Below are 12,757 nucleotides of genomic sequence, written 5' to 3'. Positions count from 1 at the left end.
CTGTAGATAAAATATCAGAATAAACATGCATCATTTAACCATAGATTCGCACTATAATCTTTTCATTACTCATCATGGTAGTTAGAGATGTATTTCAGTAGACAGGTTTGGCTTCTGAATGCCTGAATTATTTCAGCAGGGAATATTTCAGCAATGCCACCTCTAACAATCAAATCACAGACAATTTCATATTCCTTAAGACTTCGTCAGTATCCTTGTAAAAAAAAACCTGCCAAGTTCACATTTTAATACATGTATTAATTCACACCAGGGAATCCTGGGGGTAGGGAGAGTATAAATACCTAATGTAAACTGAGGATGGTCAGGAAAGGCATCTCTGAAGAAGTAAAATTTTTAAATGGTTACGTATGTGGCAGAAAGCAGAGCGAAAACATTACAGGCAGAGAGAACAACATATGTGAAGGTCCCAAAATAGGAAAGAGCAAAGAAATGAGGCGAGTTTAGCATAGCACAGCAGTAAGGGAGAACTGGAAAAATATGAGCCTGGAGAGGTATACAGAAACTTAAGCCATGTTAGGAATTTTATAATTTTTTTAACATTTATTTATTTTTGAGAGACAGAGAGACAGAGCATAGGCAGAGGAGGGGCAGAGAGAGACAGGTAGACACAGAATCTGAAGCAGGCTCCAGGTTCTGAGCTGTCAGCACAGAGCCCGATGCAGGGCTCAAACCCATGACCGTGAGATCATGAACTAAGCCGAAGTCAGACACTTAACCAACTGAGCCACCCAGATGCCCCTGGAATTTTATAATTTAATCAAAGAGCAATGAAACCTGGAGAAGGTTTGGCAACGACTCAATTTATATTTCATAAATGCTGTGGTTATTTGGAAGGCCCAGGAATGGAAGTAGGGAGACCAGTAAGCCATGGTAGTCTAGAAGAAAGATGACAGTAGCTCTGATGAAGGTATGTTGATTACAAAGATGGAGAAGTAAATAAATTTGAGAAACATTTTAGCAACATAACTAAGAGTGATGAACTAGAAGTGGGGAGTAAAGGAAACACCGATCAAGATGGCACGCATAGCTGAGTGGGTAGTGATACAATTTAGAGATGGAGAAGATAAGAACAGATTTGGGGGAACGGAAGCTACCAAGAATTCCATTTTGGGGGCACCTGGGTGGCTCAGTCAGTTAAGCAACCGACTTCGGCTCAGGTCACGATCTCAGGGTTTGTTAGTTTGAGTCCCACATTGGGCTCCATGCTGTCAATGCTTTGGATCCTCTGTCCCCCTCTCACTCTGCCCCTCCCCCACTCATGCACGCTTGGTCTCTCTGTCTCAAAAATAAATAAACATTTAAAAAAAAGAATTCCATTTTGAACAGGATAAGTTTAAGGTGCCTTATGATTTATCCCAATATCCATCTAAGCAGATGGATTCTTCGTGGGTCAGGAACTCAAGAGAGTCATCTAGGCTAAGATACAAAATTGGAAGTCACTGGCATATACATAGTATTAGAAGCCAAGATTATCTGGAGAAAAAGAATAGAGTCAGAAAAGAAACCAATACCAACAAAGAAGGAAGTCAGTGTTTAGAACTTCATAAAGGGGGGGGGGCGCGCCTGGGTGGCTCAGTCGGTTAAGCGTCCAACTTCAGCTCAGGTCATGATCTCACTGTCCGTGAGTTCGAGCCCTGTGTCAGGCTCTGTGCTGACAGCTCAGAGCCTGGAGCGTGCTTCAGATTCTGTGTCTCCCTCTCTCTCTGACCCTCCCCCATTCATGCTCTGTCTCTCTCTGTCTCAAAAATAAATAAACATTAAAAAAAATAAAAAAAAAAAAAGGAGGGGAAGCTAGCAAACAAAGCAGACTGAAATGGAGCAGCCAGAAAGGACAGAGAAATATTATAAGAATGTGGTATGAAGGAAACAAATGTGGTATGATTATATATTAATCATATATAATGCTACTGTAAGAACTAGAACACAAAGACAGAAGAAAAATACACTGGAGTTATTAACGTGGAGGCCACCAGAGCTCTTAGCAAGAGTAGTTTAGGTGAAATGACCTAATAGGGAGTGAACTGGGGAGACAGATGCTCCTAGTTCAACACCATAGGCTCGCTTCCTTTCACTGACAACAAGGAAATGAAATTTAAAAAATTTTAAAATCCACATCAGTAAAGATAATGGTCTAGGAAGAGAGTCATTAGCAAATGAGACACTTCAACACATTTCTGAAAGACTGAAAGTAGATGAGAAGGATGTGAAAGAATGAAATTGAGCAGAAGACACGGTGCTGAACACATATATGTATTCTAAGGAAGCTACAGGTAAAAGCCAGTCTTTCTGGGGGAACCCTAAAAAGGCTGTTAGCTCAAAGACGACAGTACAGAGGGAGAAAGTGAGAAGTAGGACTGAAAACTGGAGAATAACTTGGAAGTTCGTCTACTGTATGGTTATGTCAGTTAGTTTGTGCTCACTACTTACCCCCACCCATCCTTGAAAGCAAAAACAAACAAACAAACAAACAACAACAACAAAACAGCATTGGGGAAAGTAAATGTGGTAGCCCCAGTAGAACAGCTCGATCTTACCTGCATATTGCATACCCTAAAAGGAGGCCAACAGTTAACAGAGCATGTCCACATATACAAAGTAACTGCTGAAGGGAAAGCCTACTGGGAAAACAGACCAAGACTCACCTACACAGAAGAGCAAATGTATGCCAACCACCTATAACATTCAGTCATGTCATTTATTCTTAACTATCATGGGCCATGAAGTAACACCAGACATATGAGGAAAACTGACAGCACAAAGAGAAAAACCAGGATAGGTAAACAGAACAAGAGACTAAGAGGAAGAGAAGGAAAATCCAGGTACAGAAGATAATGTAACAAAATTCTAAATGGTCTACTCAGAAGAGAGTTTCTAGAAGACAATGCAGTTGTAATAAGCATCAATGAAAACAGATTAGACAATAAGAAAGGGCTCTTGCTAAGAAATTAAACATACAATTTGGTGAATTAAAGAAATCTAAAAGACAGGTTTGAACACAAAATGAAAAAAATCCTCCAGAATATAAGAAGGAAGATATAAAGCTAAATACATAAGAAAATAATCCAAAAGGTCAACATACAGTTTTCTAAAACTGCAGAAATTCATGTGTCTTTAGTCCAAAAGGTCTCACTGGTGCCTCTTTGTGCAATGAGAAAAAAAAAAAAAACAAAACTATTATTTAGACACACATTATGCAATGTCAGAATTACAACAAAGGAACCCTAAAGCTTCCACAGAGAAAAAGTAGGTCAAATACAAAGAAATAAAAATTAGATATTGCATCTGACATCTCAACCATAACACCAGATACTAAAAATCAGTGGAACGATGCCTTTGATTTCTCAGGGGGAAACAAATATGAACCTAGAATTCTGTATCTAGACAAATTATCAACCACGTATAATAGAAAAGTAAAAATATTCTCTAATTTTTAAGTACTTAGGGTTTACCTTCTATATACCCATTCTGATGATTTCTTTCAAAAACTTGAGGGAGAAAACCAAAGAAGAAGAAGAAATGGCATCCAGGAAATAGTAGATGCAATCCAGGAGTGTAATGTTAGCAATTCCCAAGATAAGAGGCGTGCAGTGGGCCCAGCGAGCAATCAGTCAAGACCAGACCAGGGGATGAAGAGCTTTTGCAAAGTATCTCTGAGATGAAAGTGGATTCCATGCCACAGACAGTATAAGGACCAGAAGATATTATTCACGTGTAAAGCACATTATTCTTGTGAAAACAAGAGGTAAGAGCAATTTGAAATTCCAGGCAAAACAAAAACTGAGCAAGAAAGTCACCATAAATGCAGAGCAAGCTTAAAGATTCTGAGCAACTGATGAAGTGAAATAAAGAAATTCACACACACACACAAATTTCACTTTGATCTTCAAAAGAACTTTTTCCTTCCTGTGGCACAAGGATTGATAGTAACAATGGATCACAAAACAAAAAATAATTGTCATTTGTTTTCAACTTTCAGTATCCATCTGTAGACAAGACACAGAAGACGTAAGTGTGGTAATGGAACAACGTAAATGTTACCAACTGTGATCCTGTAAAAGGAAAGGTAGGCTGACTGAAGGTGGGAAGTAGAAGCAAAGGAGAGCCAGAAAGGGGAGCCAGGATCCTTGTCTTACATAGCAGAAAGCTGAGATATACTGCCTAAAGTGAACCAAGAAGAAATAAAAAGTATTTGAAAACACAAAGTTAAACAACAGAAGAATTAAAAATTAAAATGTAATCTTCCAAATTAGAGAAGTAGGTTAATGTTAATTAAAACCTCTTCTTTAATACGGGGCACCTGGGTGGCTCAGTCAGTTAAGCGTCTGACTTCAGCTCAGGTCATGATCTCATCATCCGTGAGATCGAGCCCCAAGTCAGGCTCTGTGCAGACAGCTCAGCCCTTGGAGCCTGCTTTGGATTCTGTGTCTCCCTGTCTCTCTCTGCCCCTCCCTTGCTGGCGCTCTGTCTCTCTCAAAAATAAAATAAAAAATAAATTTTTTAAACCCTCTTCTTTAATAAAGGAGAGTCTATAATTATTGTGTAAAGCTGACATCTAAGCAAAGAAATACAAAAATATTTTATATTAATTATGGAGACCACCACAAGATAAGCAGAAATCAAATTGGAAAAAAATGATTCCCTCTTAGCACAGGCCTAAAGATGAAAGAGGAAGAGACCCTTGTATGTGCTTTTTTTTTTAAGCACATGGAAATATAAATTAGAATTAACATCCGAAAGTAAAAAACGAATGGGAGATAAGAAAATGAAAACAGCTTAATATACTACTCTTTCAAAAAGTGTGGCTGTAAGTAGAAGTCGATTAGTAGCTAAAGGAAATTATCTCTGACAGGAAATTCTAGAGTGAGCCTGTCCATTATGATAGCCTCTGGGCATATGCAGCTATTCAAATTCAAATTCAAATTAATTAAAGTTAAGTAAAATTATTAATTCAGTTCTTCAGTAATATTAGCCACATTTCCAGTGCTCAACAGTCCCCTGAGGCTAGTGGCTACCATACTGAATGGAAAAGACATAGAACATTTTCATCACTACAGGATGTTCTATCAGGCAGAGTTGTTCTAGCACAACTAAATGCTGATCAAGGGCCCTATGTATCTCCTACCTTTATCCACATGTTCAGTTTAACTGAACAATTCTTTACATGTGAGCATTCTAAACAAAATGCTGAAAAATATGATGATAAAACTTCAACTAACAATACACACTCAAAGGTTATCCTATCTGCACACTGTAAAAGAAATGTATAGTGTTATTTTCAGTGCAAGCCTGCTAACAAAGTGTTGTCTATAATAGTCCCCAAATAATTTGCTTTAGTAAACATTTAGTATTATTTGTAATCAGAGTAAAAATATTTACCATCATCATTTCTTTAAAAGAATTTCAAGCTATTTTACTATCACCAATGGAAAATAATTTAGAATATCTCAAAAGAGATCATTAGACAAGCTTACTAATACCATGTAAACATTTGAAAGATTACTTTAAGGAATGAAAATCTAACCTGAACAGAAATCAGAATTGAAATCATATTTCCTAAATCTAACAAGACTTAACAATACTCTGTAGCCTCTGAAGAGGAAATACTGAATCACAGAATTACAGAGCTCGAGGAACATTAAAGATAAAAGAAAAATCTTTCACTTTAGAGCTAGGAAAATGAAATGCAGAAAATGCATGCCTCACGGCTAGTCATTGGGTTGGCCAAGACTTCAGCACTTCTGACTCTCAGTCTAGCACTGTCTCCCTACGCCACACAGATCTGACAGATTCTGCAATCACATATTAAATGCCAAGACAAATTTTATAATGGTAAGGATTTGCCATTTTCTTTAACCTTAATGCCTCTTCCTGTCCTTTATTGAAAAGTACAGAAAATCTGACAAAATTTGTAAGTCCCAGTGACAACAAAAGCTATTACTGTGGGGGCGCCTGGGTGGTTAAGACAGTTAAACGCCATACTTGATTTCAGCTCAGGTCATGATCTCATCGTTCATGAGTTTGAGCCCCACACTGGGCTCTGCACTATCACTGCACGGATCCTCTCTCTCTGCCCTTCCCCTGCTCATGCTCACACTCTTTCTCTCTCTCTCTCTCTCTCTCTCTCAAAAAAAAAAAAAAGTTATTATTCTGTTCCCCTATTCAAGAATGTAAACACTCTTTTTAAAGAAATAAAAATGTAGGCAAATCAAGGCTGAATTAATATTTCTCTAAAAACACTGGAGAAGAGTCTAAGGTACTTTTCTGATTAAAGAACTGTTCTGAAAATGGGGGAAAAAAGGCTATAGTTCTAGAAGAATGCACAGGTGGACAAATAAATATAATTTTCCAAACAATGAAGCATTCCATGGAACTTCTAAAGACCATCCATGAGCCCCCAAGTGAAGAATCTCTGACCTAATTTTAAATTTAAATGTTTTTATTCTTTATATATGTCCTGCAAAAAGTGGCTCTAAAGCTATTTTTAATTTTCATTATAAAATTACCTCAACTGACTAATAAGCTAAACACTTTCCATGAGAAAGATGTTAACCACATCTGAATTACAAATGCCTAAAAGTCACAGCTCTTACCCTTCTTTGGTTAAGCTTTCATTACTCTCTGGAGGATAATCTCCTCCTGTTTCTTACCCTTTCCTATGTTCCTGGAACATAGGGAAAAGAGGATTTCTCTTACTCGGCATTTTAATGCTGAGGACTTTGATCCTTTGATCTGATTTAATATTTACAATGTCCAACAGAACAGACACATAATGAAATTCAACATGATATTTCACCATTGATGTAACACACATGATATAAACAACCCTGAAAAATCCTCCTCCAGCTTAAAGATTATGTGTGGCAATCAATAGCTTTCAAAATTCAGTTTATCAGGTAAAAATGGACACAGTGTTACATTTTTAAGGCATAAAAAGGCAACAGGCACACCACTCTAGAAGAAGCCTGCTCACCTTCCTGCAAGGGAGAGAATCCGGAGCTGCTCTTCTGCCTGGGTGGTGTTAACAACACAGCTGGCTCAAATACATGTGCCGGAAAACTGGTGGCCACGTTCGCACTACCCGGCGGGGCTGGCACCTGAGACAGTTTAACAGGCAAGTCTTCCTGTGCCAATGCAGCCACTTCTTCCCCTCGGAACACCAACGGCACAGAGACATCAGCATTTACAGCTGGGCCCTCTGAAGAAGATGAGAGGCCATTAGCACTTAAAGAAACCATGGACACACTGCAGGTGTTTATACTTACATGCATTTCCATAAAAGGTAAAATCACATGGATTCTAGAGCCTTCACTTTCTAGGCCACATCCTCCTTAGCCGTAACTCGTGAGGGGGCAGCACCGGGAAGAAGAGGCCGTTTTTGAGAAAAGCACTGGTGGCCCCTAGCCCTCTAGGCCTGCCCTAGCCATTGAGTGTATCTCACACAAGTCAAATTTTACTCAGCCACTTCTTAGAATCCCTCATGAGAAAACACTCCTACATACATAAAACACTCTCCACACAAGACACTTATCAAGATATTACTTAGAAGCAAAAAACATGAAAAGGCCTAAATGCCCTATTCAGCCTGTGGCATATGAAGGTACACAAAGTGAAGAAAGGTTTTCAAACCATCAGAATTTCTAAAACCCGGTATTTCTTTTTCTTTCCAAGACCATCTCCTCTCCTCCTGAGCCTGGTGCACAGTGATGAAAAGTGCTGGCACGAAAGCCCCACTGGTATAGGAAGCAAGTTCTGCTACTTTCTAGTTGTATGATCTTGCTAAGTTACCAGTTCTCTCTAAGCCTTGGTTTTCTCATCGAGAAAATGGGGATAACAAAGATACTTACCTCATAAGACTATTATGAGGGGTATATGAGATAATACATGTAAAACACTCAAAAAGTGCCTGGCATACAGCAATAACCCAATAAATATTAGCTGAAAATAGTAGTGGCCATTGCCATACTGACAAAGTAGTGACAGTGCTGCATATGTACCAACAACCAATAACTCCACGTAAGTTTACAGTCTTGTTTACTCTATCAGTGTTTGAATACCAACCTGGGGTAATAAGACCACACCCACCTGGACTGTCTATAATTTTCCTACTCGTAGATCCCCTTTCTGATGCCTGATTTTCTTCATTGCTTTTTATCACAGGACAGTTCTTCATGGCATGTGTGAGCGATATAAGTTGCTCATCTGTTGTGACCATGTACTGCTGAAGCCTTGCCTGGAGAAAAAAGAATTAAATAACATCATTGACATATCAGACATCAAATCATCACCTAGATATGTATAACCATATCATTATCTTAAATAGTCTAGGAACTTTGAACTTCCATTCAAACACTAAAATAGTGCCTTTGTAAGAACACGTAAACATAAGTATTTTAAAAGTCTCATGATAGAAGAATGGTTAAATGTATCACAGAATATTATTAATAAATACACTGCCAGAATAATAAGGATTAACCTTTTATAGGGCTTTTGATTTATAAAACCTCTTTTATATAGATGGTATCAACTGACTCAAGCTACCCCAAGAGGCAAGTATATCAGGTGGAGGAAATTTAACAGAATATTATACGGGCATTTAAACTGAAAAAACGTGATCCTGTAAGTGTTTATAGTAACGTATACAAAATAATGTTAAGAGAAAATATATACAGAGAGAAGAGATACATACATACATACATACAAGAGGTACAGACATTTGATAAAAATCAGAGATGGCCAGAAGTCAGAAGTATTATTGGTAGGACTAGTGAATGAAATCTACTAAATAATTTCATACCAGCCCAAATTTTTTCCCAAATTCCACACTCCTCTCCAATGACCTGCTCAGCATCTCCACCTAGAACTCACATAGGCTCCAACTTTACATGTGCGCAACCAAATTCTCCCTGAACACCCCCACCTCATCAACAGCACCTCTATCCTTCCAAATATTCAGTCCATAGCTTTGGAATCATCCTTGACTCTTCTCTCACATCCTCTCCTTGGCCCCATATCAGCAAATCCTACTGCTTGCCTTCCAAATACATTCACAATTTAGTCCCTTTTCACAGCCTCTACCACTTCCAACCTAGACCAGGCTGCCATGTCTCACTTGGATTATTTCATTAACTCCTGTCTGTAACATTCTGCTTCCATGTTTGACCACCTAGAGTCTAGTTCTATACTGTTCCCCAAAAGGTTTGAAGCACTTTGGGCCTCCACAGGGGCACCACAGGACATCTTATATTTTTAAGGAAAACACTGCTGCTCAACATCTGTCAGGCACCAGTGAACTCCTAGCTTGAGGTGGTTCACAGCTTCCATATTAGATCAAAATACATTCCTTTTCATGATGTCATATCTTCATGAAGCTGGGCTGTCAGTAGCTGCTATGATAAAAAGCAACACTGCATAAAAATTACTGTGGAATAGGAAATAAGAATGGCAATATCCAAAATGATTCCAAGCTTTGAGAAGCTGTACAGTACCCAGCAGGTAGACATATCCCATCAGTAAATAATTGTGGTTATTTAATCATGAATACAAATAGAACTTTTTCTATCAATACTTTGATATTTTGTGGGGTTTTTTCCAAACAGCATCTAAGTTGTTGAGACATAAATACTTACTAAGTAGTTTGAGCCGAACTACTTAATAAAGGAAACTGTTGGGTATTTCTTTCAGCCTACGGGGATCTTGAGATAATAAGGGCACCATGAACCGAGAAAGGGCCGTGATCTCTGATCTAGTCTCCACACAGCCGCCCACAGTGATCCTCATAAAACCTCAATCACATCACATCTCTTCTCTCCTCAAAACCCTTCCGTGGTGTCCCTTCTCACCCAACATAAAAACCCAAATTCTTACCCAGATTGCAAGCCCGCATGACACAGCTTATCTATTGGCTCTTGCCTCCTACTACTCTTCCACACTCGACTCCAGACATTCTGGTCCTCATGCTTTTGCACTCAACAGCCACGCTCTCACCTCAAGACCTTTGCACCTGCTGTTCTTCTGCCAAGACTGCTCTTCTCTTAGCTACCTGCACACTTGCTCCCTCACCTTCTTCAGGCCTTCCTCACAGGCATGGCCCACCCCAATTACAATTCCCATTCTAGGTACTTGCTATGCCTCTTACCTGCTTTATTCTTCTTTATACCACATACCACCATCTAACTTACAATATACTCCACTTTTTTTTTTTCCCAGGATTTATTTAGAATATAAACTCCACGAGGGTAAAGATTTCTTCTTTGTTCACTACTGTACTTCCTACACCTAGAACAGTGCCAGGCCCAAATCAATAAAGATTTGTTGAGCCAGTTAGTACATTTAAAAACCATTCATTTTCCCAAGAGAACTGAAAACCTGTGTTCACGCAAATACTTGTACATGAATGTTGACAGCAGCATTATTCATTCATAATATACAAAAAGGTGGAAACAATTCAAAAATCCATCACTTGATGAATGGATAAGCAAAATGTGGTGTATCCACATAATGGAATACTAGTGGACAAAAAAAGTCATGAGCTACTGACAACATGCTACAACATACATAAGCCCTGAAAACATTATGCTAAATGAAAAAAAACACAGACACAAAAGATCACAAATTGCAAGATTCCATTTATATGAAATATCCACATTCGGCAAATCTATAGAGACACAGAGTGGAGAGCAATATCCAAAGAATATCCAAAAGGCACAAATGAAGAACATAGCATTGAGGCAGTAAGATTTCCTAGAAGAAATACTGTGTAACTTTTTTTTATTTTCAGTTTTTTGGTTTTGTTTTTGAGAAAGAGAGAGAGCATGCATGAGCAGGGGAGGGACAGAGAGAGGAAGAGAGAGAATCCAAGCAGGCTCTGCGCTGTCAGTGCAGAGCCTGATGCAGGGCTCATTCTCACGACTATGAGATCATGACCTGAGCCAAGAGTCAGATGCTTCACTAACTGAGCCACCCAGGCACCCCCTGTCTAAGCGTTTAAAAAAAAAAAAAAGCAATTATCCAGACAAGTGGCAAAGAGGACTTCTATAATAAATTTGAAGATACTGTAAACAATTTTAAATGGCATATGATTACAGCAAGCTTCCTCAAATGGTATCCCCTGATGTTTTGAAATTAAAAGTAGCTATCATAACATTTTTTATTTCACATTTTGGATCAACTACTAGAATATTGGTAGTTACCATTTAAATGTAGATTCTGTCTTCCCCACTAAATAATATGTTTCTTAAAGACAGTAGATTTATTCTATATGTATTTCAAGTCCAAGTTTCTACTATAGTACCTCCAATGTAATAAATGTTCAATAAAAGCTACCATTGATGATAATAAAGAAGTGAGAGGTAATCACATCAGCATAACAAAACCAAAGGCAACTAGAAGAGAATCTTATATATTCTTTTTTTTTCTTTAATATGAAATGTATTGGCAAATTGGTTTCCATACAACACCCATTGGAGAATCTTATATATCCTTAGACGTTTTATGATACTAAACACAGAAAAGCTTGAGATTGCATCTAAGTACCTGGGTCGCGGTATTTTCTTCTCTGAGAAGAAGAATTTCAGCTGTAAGAGCATCAATGAGCTCTCGATGATCACCTAACATTTGTTCCAGTTGCTGCCTTGTCTCCACCTCTTTACGCAGTTGGAGCTCACTCTACAAAAAAAATCCACTTCCATCAATAAAACTCCCATCCAAAACTAAACTACTATCAACAGCATCAAGTACCGAAAACTGAAAGTTTCTACTCAAAGCTGTCAAAAAAAATACTTACAGAGTATATATTACGTGACAGTAATGAGAATGAAATATTTTATTAAAAGGTTTATATTTCATTAAAATGAAATACTGTACCCTTTTCCCTTCTTTAAATAGAACACAATAAACACAGTGGTATGTGGAATTAAATGACTACAACTTTTGCAGAATGAAGTGGAAGGGGAAGTACATATACATATTGGTTGAATACACACAGAGCATCTCTAGAAGGACACAGTCACACCTGGTCGTCAGAGCTGGCGCCGAGGAAGCAGACCCGTTAAATGGAAGTTAAGGATGGGAATTAGGGGTCGCCTATGTGGCTCAGTCGGTTAAGCATCCGACTTTGACTCAGGTCATGATCTCACTGCTTGTGGGTCTGAGCCCTGCGAGGGGCTCTGTGCTGACAGCTCAGAGCCTGGAGCCTGCTCCAGATTCTGTGTCTCCCTCTCTGCCCCTCCCCCTCTTGTGTGTACACTCGCTCTCTCTCAAAAATAAATAAGCATTAAAAAAAAAAAAAAGGTGAGAACTAGAATTTTTATCTGTATCTCTGTTTCTCTGAATTTCACACTGTATGAATGCATCACCAATTCAAAAATTAAGTTAAAAGAAAATTAAAAATAAATGACAGGCCTAAATGGTTTAACTTCATAAAGCAAGTGATTAGCTAAAAAGTATATGCTTCTAAACCTGTAATACTTTCAGAGAGCCAAAAGTACACTCCTAGAGATTCCTAACTTAAGGGTGGAAGAATGTGAAGACTTTCCTAAGTCTGACCATACAATAAATATTTCACTAAAAAGCAATTTTAGGAGGACATCTCCAGAGAAATTGGAACATCTGAATTAGAGAGACTGGGGCGCCTGGGTGGCTCAGTCAGTTGAGTATCCAACTTCGGCCAGGTCATGATCCCATGGTTCATGAGTTTGAGCCCCACGTCAGTCTCTTTGCTAACAGCTCAGAACCTGGG

The 12,757-nt window shown here is 38.5% G+C and overlaps 1 protein-coding gene across 8 annotated transcripts in view; it reads right to left on the bottom strand.

Annotated features, from left to right (window-relative positions):
• The window catches only part of SPICE1 (spindle and centriole associated protein 1), a 59,322-nt gene that overhangs the window by 8,761 nt on the left and 37,804 nt on the right, over nucleotides 1-12,757 (bottom strand). For all 8 annotated transcript variants that reach the window (XR_009262174.1, XM_058731387.1, XM_058731386.1 and 5 more), the window contains 3 exons: nucleotides 11,554-11,685; nucleotides 8,104-8,251; nucleotides 6,992-7,216 (listed from right to left, as the gene is read on the bottom strand). Coding sequence is in view for 7 of the 8 variants with exons in the window: in XM_058731387.1 (XP_058587370.1) it covers nucleotides 6,992-7,216; nucleotides 8,104-8,251; nucleotides 11,554-11,685 (505 nt within the window). In the remaining variant the exon portion in view is untranslated. The remainder of the gene's footprint in view (nucleotides 1-6,991; nucleotides 7,217-8,103; nucleotides 8,252-11,553; nucleotides 11,686-12,757) is intronic.

The sequence above is a fragment of the Neofelis nebulosa genome, chromosome 5, assembly GCF_028018385.1.
Source record: "Neofelis nebulosa isolate mNeoNeb1 chromosome 5, mNeoNeb1.pri, whole genome shotgun sequence".
In the NCBI taxonomy this organism is placed as follows: domain Eukaryota; kingdom Metazoa; phylum Chordata; class Mammalia; order Carnivora; family Felidae; genus Neofelis; species Neofelis nebulosa.
This window is presented reverse-complemented; position numbering and strand designations above follow the sequence as displayed.